We start from the raw sequence: 13,373 nt of genomic DNA, 5'->3' as shown, positions 1-13,373 counted from the left end.
TAGTGAAGAATGGCATTTCCTGTTCCCTACATTCTTGTTATCTCCCCTGTGACAGTAGGGGCTTTTATAGCTTAAGACACATCTGTTAATAATGGCAAAATGATGTTTCCTGAATGACATGTTGCTTCTTTACAGAATCAGCAGTTTACCTTACAAGTGTAAGGTAAATACCTTTCTAGGTATTAATATTTGAAATAGCAGAGATATTTCAACTTGCGTATATTAAATAATAATTATAATATTAAATAACATATGACAATAGACTATATTATTATAATAATAATAATAATAGACAGATGTACATTAAATAGCACTAACTCCACTCTCCTAAAGGAGATGACCATTTCTGACCAACAATTACCTCCAGTATGGTAGCATCTCCCAGACAGACTATCTGCTATGCTTATTGCAGTGCAAAGCTTTTTAAGATGATAGAAAACAGAGACAGACTGGTTAATAAAGAGGTAGTATACTGTACTCCCCCCTTGTACATGTGGGTTTTTTTCTTCAAGCTACTTTATTTCTTTCAGAAATACCTGTTACACTGAGGGGAATATGGGACTGTTCTTGTCCTCTCACAGACTGTGCACAGATTTAACCAGGTCACTAACCAGTGAGATATTGATTTTAATTTCATTTTTTGCAGTTTCTATAGAGGACGTCTAAAGATCAGTCTAAAAACAGCATATGCAAAGCAATCTAGGGGGGAAAAAATCCATTGCTAAAAACAAAATTAAAATTGGAAAGCATATTTAGACGTGTCCCAACTGGAAAAAAAAAAACCAAGGGGAAATGAAAGAAAAGAAAAACATCATAGGCAAAATGGCCATATCAGGATTGCAGCTGCAATTCTAGCCTAAACTAGCGACAAACTCTATCACCAAACAGTTCCTAAAGGGAAGAAATCCAGCTCTCATACTTTGGAAAAAAGTCTAGATACAGTAAGTCTGGAATGTAGAATCCGATTTGATGAGTAGCTAAGTGCAACCTTTGGCACAAGAGTCAGGAGAAATACCCAAAGCTGGCTTTGCCACTGAAGTATATCAATTGTACCTTAGGAGTGCCAATACAAGCACCAGCAACCACCTGAATGCTCTGTGGAACAAGACAGTGAAATACATAATGCCTGTTCCTAAAAATACAGCATGAAGATGGTGCCACTTTAGTCACTTGCTTCAAGCATGGGAAGCAACAGACAGAAACAGCAGCCACTAATTTACTAGTCCCAGTCTCATAGATGCTTTCTCCACATAGACAACATTTCCACGCGGAAGATAAATTTAGGAATAAAGCAAAACAAACAGCATACTCTATGCTGAGAGCACAGGGATGAGCATATAATAACGTCTATATTGCCAGATGACTTCAAATATCAGTAAGTAGGAATTCTTCCTCTACCACATCCTCTTTCCCTTCCTTAGTTAGAAGGGGCTATGCCTAGAACTGGCACACAGACGATGGGGTATCCCTCTCAGACTACAGAGCATCAGATTTCAAAAGGAACCCACAGAAAACAGAGAATACTTCTTTGTTTAAGCATGCATTTCAGAGAAAAAAACCTTAATCCCTAAAAAGTCAGTAACAATGAAGCCTGCTGTCCTGATACAAAAGAGAAATGTTGTTAATGCCCTTGGAATTTAGCCATCCATCCACTTCACTTCCTTATTACGTTTTAAGCACAAGCCACCCTCCTCCCCCCCTCGATGAGCCTTGAATTCTAGGTCTCTGAAGACTTGGAAGATTAATATACTGCAAAAGCTCTTTTTAGCTGCAGATAAAAGGCACCTAAGTCCAGTATAGGTTTGAAGAACAGTATTTCTTTTAAGCTTCTTTTACATATAAAAACATGTATACAAAGAAGTCTCTACATTCTCATCCTAACCTTTTTCAGCAAATTCAGGAGGCTTTCAATAAAGCTCAGATGGTCACTGTGCTAAAACTGTGGCCCCTAAATCTTAGTCTTCTCCTAGTTTATTTTTTTACCAGTTCTGAATGAAACATACTACTATACTTATACACAACCTACCTAAAGAGCAAGTCTGCTTTCTAAGAACTAATCCACACAGTCTTTTTCAGGCAGTCATGAGTTCACTTCACATTCATGCCAACCTCCAATAAACTGGGCAACTACTACTAAATGCATGCTGAATCCCAGCTAAGACAACAGTTGTGAACTAGCTTTTGGCCAGCTAAGACCATGGGCACAGTTAAATTGCATCTACTTGTACATAAACCTCACAGTTCTTGTCAGAATACCAACTCTGTCCATGTCAGCAGTAAACATGCATTCTCATAAGAATTACAAAAAAATAAAATTAGGTCATTATTTGGAGACTAGAAATATTTCTCATTGATTCATTTAGTGGCTAAAGAGGAAAATCCATAGAGGATTTAGCCAGTAAATAAAGAAAAACACTTCTTAGTGAAAAATTTTGTTCTGGTATGCACAAACAACTTCACATAAATCCATCACTCAACTACTACACCTGTTCCTTCCTTATTTACTTGATGTCTCTCACTGCTTCTACAGCTGTACAGAGTGATGGCCTAAAGTAACAGAGAAGTCTGTTGCATGTAATTTTTTCACTATTTTTGCACTACTACTTCCTCAAACTTTTCCCCATGGGATCTGAAATACAAATTATTTTTCATGATTCTAGAAGGGTCTTTTCACAATCACATATATTTCAAACTATAAGGGAAGTTTCCTGTAAACATCCATAGATCCCTTACCTCAACATTATGCCCAAAGACCAGCATCTGCTGAGCAGCTGGTGTTTTAGCACCTGTCAGAGCAACTACTGTCATCGTCATCCCATTCTCTTATCTGAATTGTATAGTGGGTTTTTTTGTTGCTGCGGTTTTGGTTGTTATGGGAGATTTTTGTTGTTGTTTTTTTAAGTATCCTTTAGCTATGTATCCAATATATAACTGGAGTCAAATCAATGGCCCTGTTCCATTACAGTACAACTAAAAAGCAGTTTAACATGAATTGCCTACTGAATCAGCGAGAACTAATATTGGCTCTCTTGAAGATTACAGTACACTACAATATTATACAGAAAGGTGATGGGGAAAATTACCATCTCTAAGATTTACTATTAACATTCTTCACAGGTTTTTCAAAATTGTTTAATGCAACATATATTAAACACATGCAATCTGGAAGGAATTTTCAACAATGAAAACAAAGCAGAGCTACAAGAAATCAAGCTGTTGAACCACTAAACAAGAGGCTACTGTTGATAAAACTAAGTTAAAATTAAAATGCTGATCTGCAGATTTTTATTTATTTTTTATTAGAAGCATGTACTGATATTGAGACCAGCATGTTGAAGCCCATGATAAGCAAAGTCTATCTCTTAAGAGGCAGGTCTGGTATGAAAGGTACTTTCACTTAAGTAGCAACATATCCATACATGCAATACACAGAGCCCATGAAGACTGAAGGAAGAAAACAGAAGAGAATAAAGCAAGAATTAAAACTTAAAACCTGTTCTCTTCAGACAAGGACATACAAAGACAAAAAAAATCACCCTTCAATCTCAGCATCTCCGATCTGGTTCCCAGATACCAACATTGAAGCCCACTGAATACCAACATCAGTTAGTTATACAGAAATTAAAACCATGCCCAAACCACTGGTGATTATTAGTGGCTCACTTTATAAACAAGCAGAAGCATCGTGCAATAAATCCTTGGGCAGCAGCAGAAAATGAAAAAATAATGTGAGGAGAGAGGAAAGGGGAGGAAAAAAGAAAAAAAGATTAGTTATTGCTCCAGAGACATAATATTGTCCCAACACAGTAAGTCACCACTTCTTTTTTCCCCTAAAGGAATGAGCGAGTATAAAACTAGCATTACCACATGCGGGATTCCAAGAACAATTCAAAATAATTCCTTGGCTCCTTTATAAGATATTGAACCCGATCCCATTTGGACACCATCTTCTAAAGAAATCAAAGAGGTGACCAATTTAATAACAGTAACTGATGATGACAGGAGGTTGCAGCAGAAGAATATGGTTTTCATCTTGTAGCAAAATCTCTATTTGAGACATTTAATTGTGCAATACAACACTATGAACTGCTCTCCAAATGCAGAAACAAAGAAAAGGTCAAATTCAGCACCAGAACCAAAGTTCAGATTCACTAAACTGAAGATTTAGTGGAAGACAGAGCTACTAGACATTCTCACTGACCAGTTCCATGCACAGACAGGTTCAGGTCACATTTTTCAACAGTGCACTTACACATCTAGCTGAATTTCAATTTAGAAAATAAGCTTCCTCACTTAAAGTTTTAATACACCCACCATCCATCTACCAAAAACCCCAGTCAGTTCAAAAAAAAAAAAAAAAGTAAAATATCAATGGCTAAGCAACAGATGAACAGATGAAATCATGAAAGACACAAGAAACCAAAATTGGTTTGAACTCTGGAAACATCTGTTGAAGAAAAGAGCCATAAAGTACAATGACATTTAGTTTCTTTTTAATGTTTGTCAAAATTCACCACACTTTTTAAGCTAAATAATATAGCTTTAAGCTTATATTTAGCTATAAGCGAAACCTTCAAATTTTTCCACTGAAAAACCAAGTATGAGAAACTACTTTCAAACATAAATGTAACATTTGAAAAGAAGCCACAACAGGTGGAGCACTATATCTTCCAAATACTCAAGACTCAGAACATATATATTTAAGCATCTGTTCTCAGTCTATACTCATTTACATAGCAGACATCTGGCTCTACAAACTAAAGCCCGTTGTCCTTTAAGAATTTTAAAGAAAAAAAAAAAAAAAGAGAAAAAAAACACACCATGCCTGAATGTTTCATATTAACTGCTGCTATGCATTAAAAAGAACGCATCTGCATCTTACACTTTAGCAATACCACTGTTATCCAACTTACAGAATTTTGAAGGACAAACATGCAAAAACAGGGTAGGAGTGGTCAGTCTCTAGCTAGAACAACAATAGGATGTAAGAGAACAAGAAAACACAACATCTTAAGAAACTGAAAATAATTTTGAAAACCTAGATAAACCATTATTGACACTGTCGTTTGGAGTGATGCTAGGGACAGTTTTAATGGAAGTGAGATGCCTGTAGAATTCACTGAAGTCTGTAACTTAGATGCCAGTGCAAGCAATTTTAAAAGCATACAACATAGTCTGCTAAAAAAGTAATGCAATTAAAGCACATATACTGTTTACCCTGCTGTCAATGATGCATTACACTAAAAGCTCTGAACAGTGGTTTGAGATCCACCAAGAGGATTTTAATTCAGGGCTTTTGAGTAGTACCAAAAGTGCAGATTTGGTATTTATGTAAGTGCCATTATCCACAGAATTTAAATACTCACCAGAACATACAATATTCAATTATCTTTCCTTTTAACAAACACGTGGTGACAAAACACAGATATAGATAAAGTATCCTCTGAGATGAAAGGCAGAAGACATGGAAAGACCCATTCCATGAATTCAAATAAGTGCTGCTGGAAAAAAATTGTTTGTACATGGTGCTTTTTTTTTTTTTAGTGTTCCTCAAGCAGGTAAGTTTCTATGTGTTTGCTCACTGATCGAGCATTGAATCAGTACATACTGACTGAAGTTACCTACAGCATGTAGAATATTGGCTATCAGTATAAAATGGTTTGGAAAATACAGTTTTCCTTTAGGTTGCAGTGTAACACAGTTTTAATGGAAAATGTTTCTGCTTGTAACCAAAATAATTAGTCCTTGAAAGAGTGTCTGACAGAGGTGTCTGTCTGTCTCCTTTTGCAAGCAAGTCACCACACCTAGGTCAACACATTTTGTACTAGAAATTTGCTCTCAGAAGGCTATAACACTTAAGTCTTGAAGGTCAAACACTGACCCTACCTAGGGCTCCCACCAAAAAGTGGCCAGAACTGAAAGCTTTTGGCAGCCCTCACCTTCCTCTGGCAGCCCCTTCGCAGCCCCACTCATACTGGGGCTCTGCGCTTTCTCCCTCTCCAAACTCAAACCTTAACCCTAGACAATCACTGCTTTCAAATTAGGATATGTCTATTACATAGGAAACAAGGCAAATTGTATATTATACTTTGGTCTGCCAGTTAAATATACAATATAGAGCTTGCACACTTGTTCAGCAACTTCCAAAAGCACTCACTTGCTCAGTTTGATCCCCACTGATCGTTACCTGGCGGTCCAAATACAATATCAAGGAGAGGGACTGTGTACTAACCTGGTACCCCTGGAAGAAACTGAGTATCTCCTTCATTCCTGTGTTATATGGCAAGCCCTGCATACGGACTAATGCTCCAGGCTGGGGCAGAATCGGAGTGTGGGTGGCAGTGGCAGCAGCGGCTACAGCTCCCGGAGGAGCTGCAATATAACCCACCGTGGTAGGTGATACTGGAGGACTGAAAGAGAAAGAGGGGCAAAATTGTTATGAAAACCAGTAACTGGTTTTAGTACTCGGAATAGGCAAAGATGATACTAAAAATTTAAATTTGTGAATAAGCCCAAAAACCACAGAAAACCAAGGAGCTCTGATGTGGACTGCTTTGTGGACTTTCTTCATTTCTCTTCAGCATCTGATAACTTATTTTTAGAGAAGTGAGGGAAAGGAAAATAGCTAACAATTGTAGATGAAGACATAAAGAGTAGCATTTGTTATTTCACAGGGAAGGAGAAAAATAGTAGCTGCAGATTACTAGTTCTAAGATTGTTAATAAAACCATAAAGAAAAGCCAGGGGCTATGTGGATCATAGTATGAAAAGCAGGAAAGGGCCCAAATCTGGTACTTCTGAGCCACAAAATGGTGAGTAAAGTAGCATCTCAGGTCAGGCCCTGTCTAGCAATTTACCAGATAGTCAGGCTAGTAAGTGTCACAAGCCTAGGAACTATGAATGAACAAGCTATTTCCCCACGGACCCAGGTACCAGAATTCAGTGAGCCATGTTGATACCATCTGTGAGAAAGGAAAAGGTGTAAGCAAAGCAGAAGATCTCCACATGTAAAGTGTTCTGTGTTCTCACTGATAATAGAAGTCTAACCTAGTACACACCTGTGATGAGTCTTTCAGTATGGCAACAGTGTCCTAAGTACAAGAACAAACTAAGGGATGAGGGTAGATGCATGTATTGACACAGCTTCTCATTTGGCCAAGAAATAGAACTGCCTTGATGACATCGCCCCAGTGCCAAAAACACTGTTAAATATTAGACCATATTATAATGAGATTTAAACAGAACCTACACAAAAGCCAAACTTCATTACAAGGCCACAGAGATTCAGTTAAAGTGGCTACTGCCTCTGCTGATGAACATCAAGTTCCCAGGATTATCTACACCAGAAGTACAAATTTAAGAGCTGTTCACAGGTGATCACACAGTTGCCTGTTCCACCAAGATGAAATGTCAAGAGAAGCAGCTAAGTCTAGGGGTTACCTGGGATAGTAAGCTGTGTAATTCATATAAAGCTGAGCAGCCTGAGCTGGGTAGTAGGTAACAGTTGGAGGAGCAGTCGTGGAGGCCTGGGGAGTCCTGGTGGTTGGCAAGAGGGCTTGTGGCTGGTAAAGCGCTGCCTCTGCTGGGATCACAGCTGCTGTCTGGAAAGCAGCATAAGCTGGTGGAGAAAGACCTAAGAACAAACCAGGACACAGCAACAAAACCCAATCAGAATGGCGATCTCTGCTACAGGAAAGGAATTATTCATCCTGATGTGATTAATACCACCTGGGCATGATTAATGAACACTTGTGCAAAGACTGCTCTCTAGCGTCTGCCCTGGAGACCCCTGCTACATCACCATGAATGACAACCAAGACATTTGAAATGAGCAATTCCTTAGAGTTCACAACTAGAGCTGAGCAGCCTTGTCCATATGTAAATGGAAAGTAGGGAACTTCAGAGTTTCTCAAAGAAAGCATAAAGCCATGTGCATAGAGAAAGCAGGCGTGCACACCAACACACCCTCTGTTCTTTCTAACAGAAGTTGTACTCTGTGGGACAAAATTACCATAATATTAGCTACACATGGGCATCCACAACTGCTGACCATGAGTCTTCATGTATAAGCCTCCTGCACCTTCAAAACATTTTTAGGATCTAGCAAATGGAAAAAAGAATACCCCACACTAGATCACTAGTCTGACACATTTTGATGAACAAATACCTGATTTGTATAGGAACATTAAGCTTGGCTTGATGTGCAAATTGTTTTTATATACTATATTTGGCAGCTTTTTACTATTTTGCAAATACACATCAGTATCTGCTTTGTGATTTGGTAGTGAGACTAACTAGAATGGTACAGTAAAGTTCCATTATAGTTCCACAATAAAGTTCACTGTAATCTTAAATAAATAAAAAAATAAAAATCCATCCAACTTCACCACTCTCTGGTCTGTTAGCATATCATCCCAGTGGCTGTTTTCCTTCAAAAATAAGCCCATAGAGTACCTTCTCAATGCTCTAAGGCAAGATAGCAAGAGCACTCATTGGCAGCTAGAATACAGAATTCCTCCCCCTTTTAAAAATCCCTCTAATTCCAAGTAGGGTTCACTACAGCAAGTCTACCACAGAGCTCAGAAGAACAGTACACCCATAAAAAGCAAAGTGTGCAACAATTTCACTGGCAAGGCCTTGCTGCCCTCTACTCACCACCGAAAATACAATAAAAATGCCTCTGATCAGTCCCATTATTGCCCAAAGGGAACAATTCCAATCTCAGCATGTATAGATGGATGATTATTGATCATGGCAAAACCCAAGTCAAAAAGTGAAAGGCCACAAAGCTTCAGCACCTACCACATATCAGCCTTTAGCAGCAGAGAGCAGAAGAATTGGAGACTTACATGGTAACTTACATGGCGGTGGGGATAAGCCACTACGATTTAAAGTGCCACCCATTAAAACAAAGTTCATCTCCTCTCCTGAACACTGGAATACTTCCACATAACGGTCCTTCATCATTTTTTTGTGACATTTTTGAGCCACCATAAAGGCTTTGTCAGCAGATTTCATTTGGATAAAAGCATCACCTGATGGTCGTCCCTAGGGGAAGGGGGGGTGGGGGTGGGGTGGAATAATCGTAAGTCAATCTGCTATTAAAAAACATGCAGAGCACAAGAAATGCAGAAAGTACCAAGATCAGATGTCTACTGAAAGACTGTATTGTTCTTCCATCATGTGGTACCAATGACTAATAACTCAACAATTATTTTTTGGAGCAGAAAGGCAAGACTCATGTAACCAGTACCCAGTTAACATAACTCTACTTCTGACTTCTGCAGAATGAAATAGAGAATAATTTAGTATGGAAACAAACTTTGGAGGCCTCTACTACAAACATTGTTCAAGGCTAACTTTCATGTTACATCTGGCCACTCATGGCCTTCTCCACTTGAAATCTGAGCATCTCCAGAGGTGTAGATTCCGCAGCATCTCTGGTAACCTGTTCAGTTGCCTAACTAATTTCTCATTGTGATTTTTTTTTTTCCCTTTTTACCCAATTGGGATTTTCCTTGATGCAGTTTATTAACACTGTCTCTTATTCTTTTGCCATGAAGCTCTGGGAACTCTGGCTTTGCCTTCCCTGCAGCTATTTTTTAGGTACTAGGACAACAGTATAAAGCTCCAGACATGCTTTAGTAAAGTCCATAGTTACATTAGAAATTTATTTCCACATCTGATTTTCTGCAACCTGACAGACTTTGCTGTATGTATAAAATATTCAAAACTTTCTTAACAAAAAAGCAAAACAAAAATAGTAGATCTCTCTCATTTTCTTCAATACCTCAATATTTCTGTGGCTAATAGAGGTTATTTTTAACACAAGGAAAAAATATCCCTATGATTATGTCATTAAAATATATCCAAAGCACAATTTTTAATTACCAACTTCCTTTAAAGCCTGAGAAGTGTCTAATCAAGTTAGAAGTTAGGAAAACCTAATACTTCTACAAATACCACTCAAACTCATTGAGCAGGAACCCTGAAGCTGACAGAGCAGCTATGCCAACATGAGACATTTCTGTCTTGTGTATTTCCAACACTTGACTGAAACACAAAGTCCTATTTAAGACAGCCTCCAGGATAAAGCTATCATTAAAAGAACAAGTGTCATCCTCCCCAATCTTGTGCATGCATATATAGAAAGAAAAGCACATGTGTATGTAAAAGGGGAAGACAAATGAGGAAAAGACAAACAGAACATGGTTTTCTCAAGGTTATAGAAGACCTAAAGCACAGCCAAGAACAGGTAAGCTACCCTGACTTCTAATTCTGTTCAATAATTGGAAAGTTAGCCCTCCCATGCAAAACACTGTTACCTGTTGATTAAGGACCATGTGAACTCCATGGGGCTTGATATCAGCTGTGGCATCTCCCATAAATTCCAAGATGTCATCAATGCCAGCAGTGTAAGGTAGGCCTCTGAGGCGGACACAGTCACGTATGCTCCCCGTGGCAATGGTATATGGTGGGGGTATGACAGGAATTATGGGAGTTGGGAGAGTGGGAATAAGAGGTGTTGACATATATCGATTAAGTACCTGTTGGCAAAAAAGCACATTGATAGAGATTTACACACCATCTGGCTGAGCACAAATCAGTTCTCATAATACTATTTCATACATTTAAACAAATCCACTTCCAACATCAGAGAAAAAAAAACCTTCTTAAATCAAATTATTGTGGATAGTTTCCTGTTGGGCATTTGAAAGTTTCAAACTCAGAAGGGGAGAGGGGAAGTCTAACAAATTTAATTTGCTAGACTCCAATAACAGACCTCTCTAATCTCATTATAAAAAAGGCTAAAAGCAGATTATGGTTCATGTTGGAATATCCCGAGAAGAAACATCCGAGAGCCACATTTGTGCTAATAAACCAGTATTGTCACATACAGTTCTTACTTAAATTAGTGTAAATGAAAAACAGTCATTTTAAAAGAACTGAAACCTGAAATAACTAATAAGTAAAAACACTAGCTCCAATTCATTTGTAAAACCTGATTGGTTAAGTGAGGGTGCTTGGTTTTTTAACCTGAGTGCTCATCTCCAAGTACAGGTTTTCAAGGAGTAAGGAGAAGGAACAAAGCATAAGAATTATAGGTAACCTTGATCTCAACATTTTATTTTCTCTTGACTCATTCCCAAATGACAAAGGGAACATAACTTGCTGTTGGGGCATACTGCTGAAAAACATATTTAGTGATGATTATCAGAAATAAACAAACATATTGTACCAAAAGAGGTACCAAAAAAAGCGGTTACAAAGCTTTAGTTTTCTCAATAATCATTCAGCCTAGGGAGTTTGTCGCAACAGAAGCCTTTTTTTAAGAATCTACTTGTAGCACATTTCAGGCCAGAAATCTTCTCCCTCAGTTGTGTATAGAATATTGCAATTACTTTGTATTAACACTAAGTAGATGAGAGCTGGATTTACCTCTTGTAATTACTCAAACAAGCAGCTTGTAATTCCCTAAAAAAAAAAAAAAATCATCCCTTGCTCAAGCAGCAAAAAAATTAGGGTGTCACCCTAGACAGCTGTCAGAGGAAGAAGTAATGACATATTGGTAGAATACAAGTTTTATCCAGGTGTCCGTAACAAAAGTGAGAGCAAAAGCTTGGTCACTGTGACAGGGGTTTTGTTCCTTAGAGGACTCAGCCTTGTTCTCTTGTGACAGGGGGGGAGAAAAAAAAAATAAAGGAAAAAAAAAATCTCACCATGCCATTTCACTTAGTCTTTTACAATACACAGATTCTTGGCTGATCTAATCTCTGTATCACAGTACTAAGGGTAAACTGCAGGTCTACAAGCATGGATATTCTTTCCCTTGCCCCAGCCCTTCTATTGAAAAGACTTCTCATGTCACATAGGTTGAAACAGTTAAGTTTTTACAGCCAGTGGTTATGCAAAGACCAGATCAAATCTCATAATGGTTACCTTTAGCATTATCAGTCTAGAAATATTCTGTGTCAGGCAGAAAAATGTAATATGTGATTTTTTTCACAGGCTCGAGTTGCTGGTGCCAAAATAAAATCATTTTACCAGTTCAAGATGATGATTATAGGAAATGGTGAAGCATACAGAAAAAAGTGAAATATATTATCTTAGGACAACAAATATTTCACTTCCTTTTACCAAAAATCAGATACATCCTGGTAATTCTTAAGTTTCCAACAAAGCAGTTGTAGGAAAAGCTAATTTAATGCATCCAGATTTGGATTTAATGTTAGAAGTTCAGTACACAGACACCAGAATTTAAAGACAATACTGCAGATTTCAAGAAGCATTACTACAATACTGTCAATCTAGTATATTTTTAGAATTATTTTTGTGATTTCAGTCAATCCTTAAGAAGTAGGAGAAAATTATCCAATGATTTCTACTTTACAATCTGAGGGATGTTAAAAAAGAAAAACAGTGGCAATAAAAAAAACAAAAAAAACAATGCTGCACAATTTTCCATGCCAATCAGTAAGTACATATTGCTCTTTCTAGAGCTTGACTTCTTTAATATAATAGACTTTCATGGTTGTCTACAATGTATTTGTGTGCAAGTGTTAGAAGAAATGTTTTAACTGTTAAGTTTTGAGTCTCACACCCAATAGTTACAACCTGTTGGACTTCTGCCGCTGTGCTCCTGAAGAGTTCAATGTAACGTTTTCCAAGTATTTCTTTGTGCTTTTTAAGTGCATTCTGTGCATATTCTTCACAGGAAAATAACACAAATGCATCTCCTGTGGGCCTGCCATCTGGGTACTTGACAAAGAGAAGTCCCTCTTTCCCTCCTGTGACTGGGCACTCCGGCCCCAAGAACCCCAAGACATCCTCCTGAGTAGCAGTGAATGGAAGGCCTCTCATCCGGATGATAACTTGATTCTCCTTAGATAAGAACTGGGCCACTTCATTGGAGGTGCCTGGTAGAAAGACGACAGCATACGGTCAGCGAACGTATGATCATGCTGGTCAGTCAATTCGATAGGACACAGGAGCGGCAAAGCATTAAGGAGCAACATAGGAGGTAAGTAGCTAGCAACAAACCCACAGAAGACCTGAGACACTACTAACTCCCAGTAATCTATTTTGAAGTGAAAATCCCTTACCCTGAAAATGTTTAATATTTTAATGAAGTTGGAACAAAGGTGAGATTAGTGTGAAGTTATACAACATATATAGATCCCTCTACTGCAAAGGTTCGTCTTCCACCCAAACAGCAAGACCTGTCTGTGAACATCACAGCCCAAATGCTCACAGCTCAAATTCAACCACATGAAACCAGAACTTGACAGGGTCAAGTATTCTTGGAAGGCAAAACAGGAAAAGCTACTTCATTATCTATTTGTGTCCTCAGTCAGGAAAAAAAAAAAAAAAAA

The 13,373-nt window shown here is 38.1% G+C and overlaps 1 protein-coding gene across 6 annotated transcripts in view; it reads right to left on the bottom strand.

Moving 5' to 3' along the window:
- The window catches only part of ESRP2 (epithelial splicing regulatory protein 2), a 47,920-nt gene that overhangs the window by 7,265 nt on the left and 27,282 nt on the right, over positions 1 to 13,373 (bottom strand). For 3 of the 6 annotated variants that reach the window (XM_049805279.1, XM_049805278.1, XM_049805282.1), the window contains exons 11-15: positions 12,616 to 12,917; positions 10,326 to 10,547; positions 8,850 to 9,048; positions 7,441 to 7,633; positions 6,233 to 6,410 (exon numbers count right to left, since the gene is read on the bottom strand). In XM_049805279.1, coding sequence (XP_049661236.1) covers positions 6,233 to 6,410; positions 7,441 to 7,633; positions 8,850 to 9,048; positions 10,326 to 10,547; positions 12,616 to 12,917 — 1,094 coding nt within the window. Of the gene's footprint in view, positions 1 to 5,366; positions 5,499 to 6,232; positions 6,411 to 7,440; positions 7,634 to 8,849; positions 9,049 to 10,325; positions 10,548 to 12,615; positions 12,918 to 13,373 lie in introns of all 6 variants that reach the window. The other 3 variants (XM_049805280.1, XM_049805283.1, XM_049805281.1) reach the window with 2 other exon arrangements.

Source organism: Accipiter gentilis, chromosome 7, assembly GCF_929443795.1.
Source record: "Accipiter gentilis chromosome 7, bAccGen1.1, whole genome shotgun sequence".
NCBI lineage: Eukaryota > Metazoa > Chordata > Aves > Accipitriformes > Accipitridae > Astur > Astur gentilis.
The sequence above is the reverse complement of the archived record's forward strand: the minus strand, read 5'-3'. Positions and strand labels throughout refer to the sequence as shown.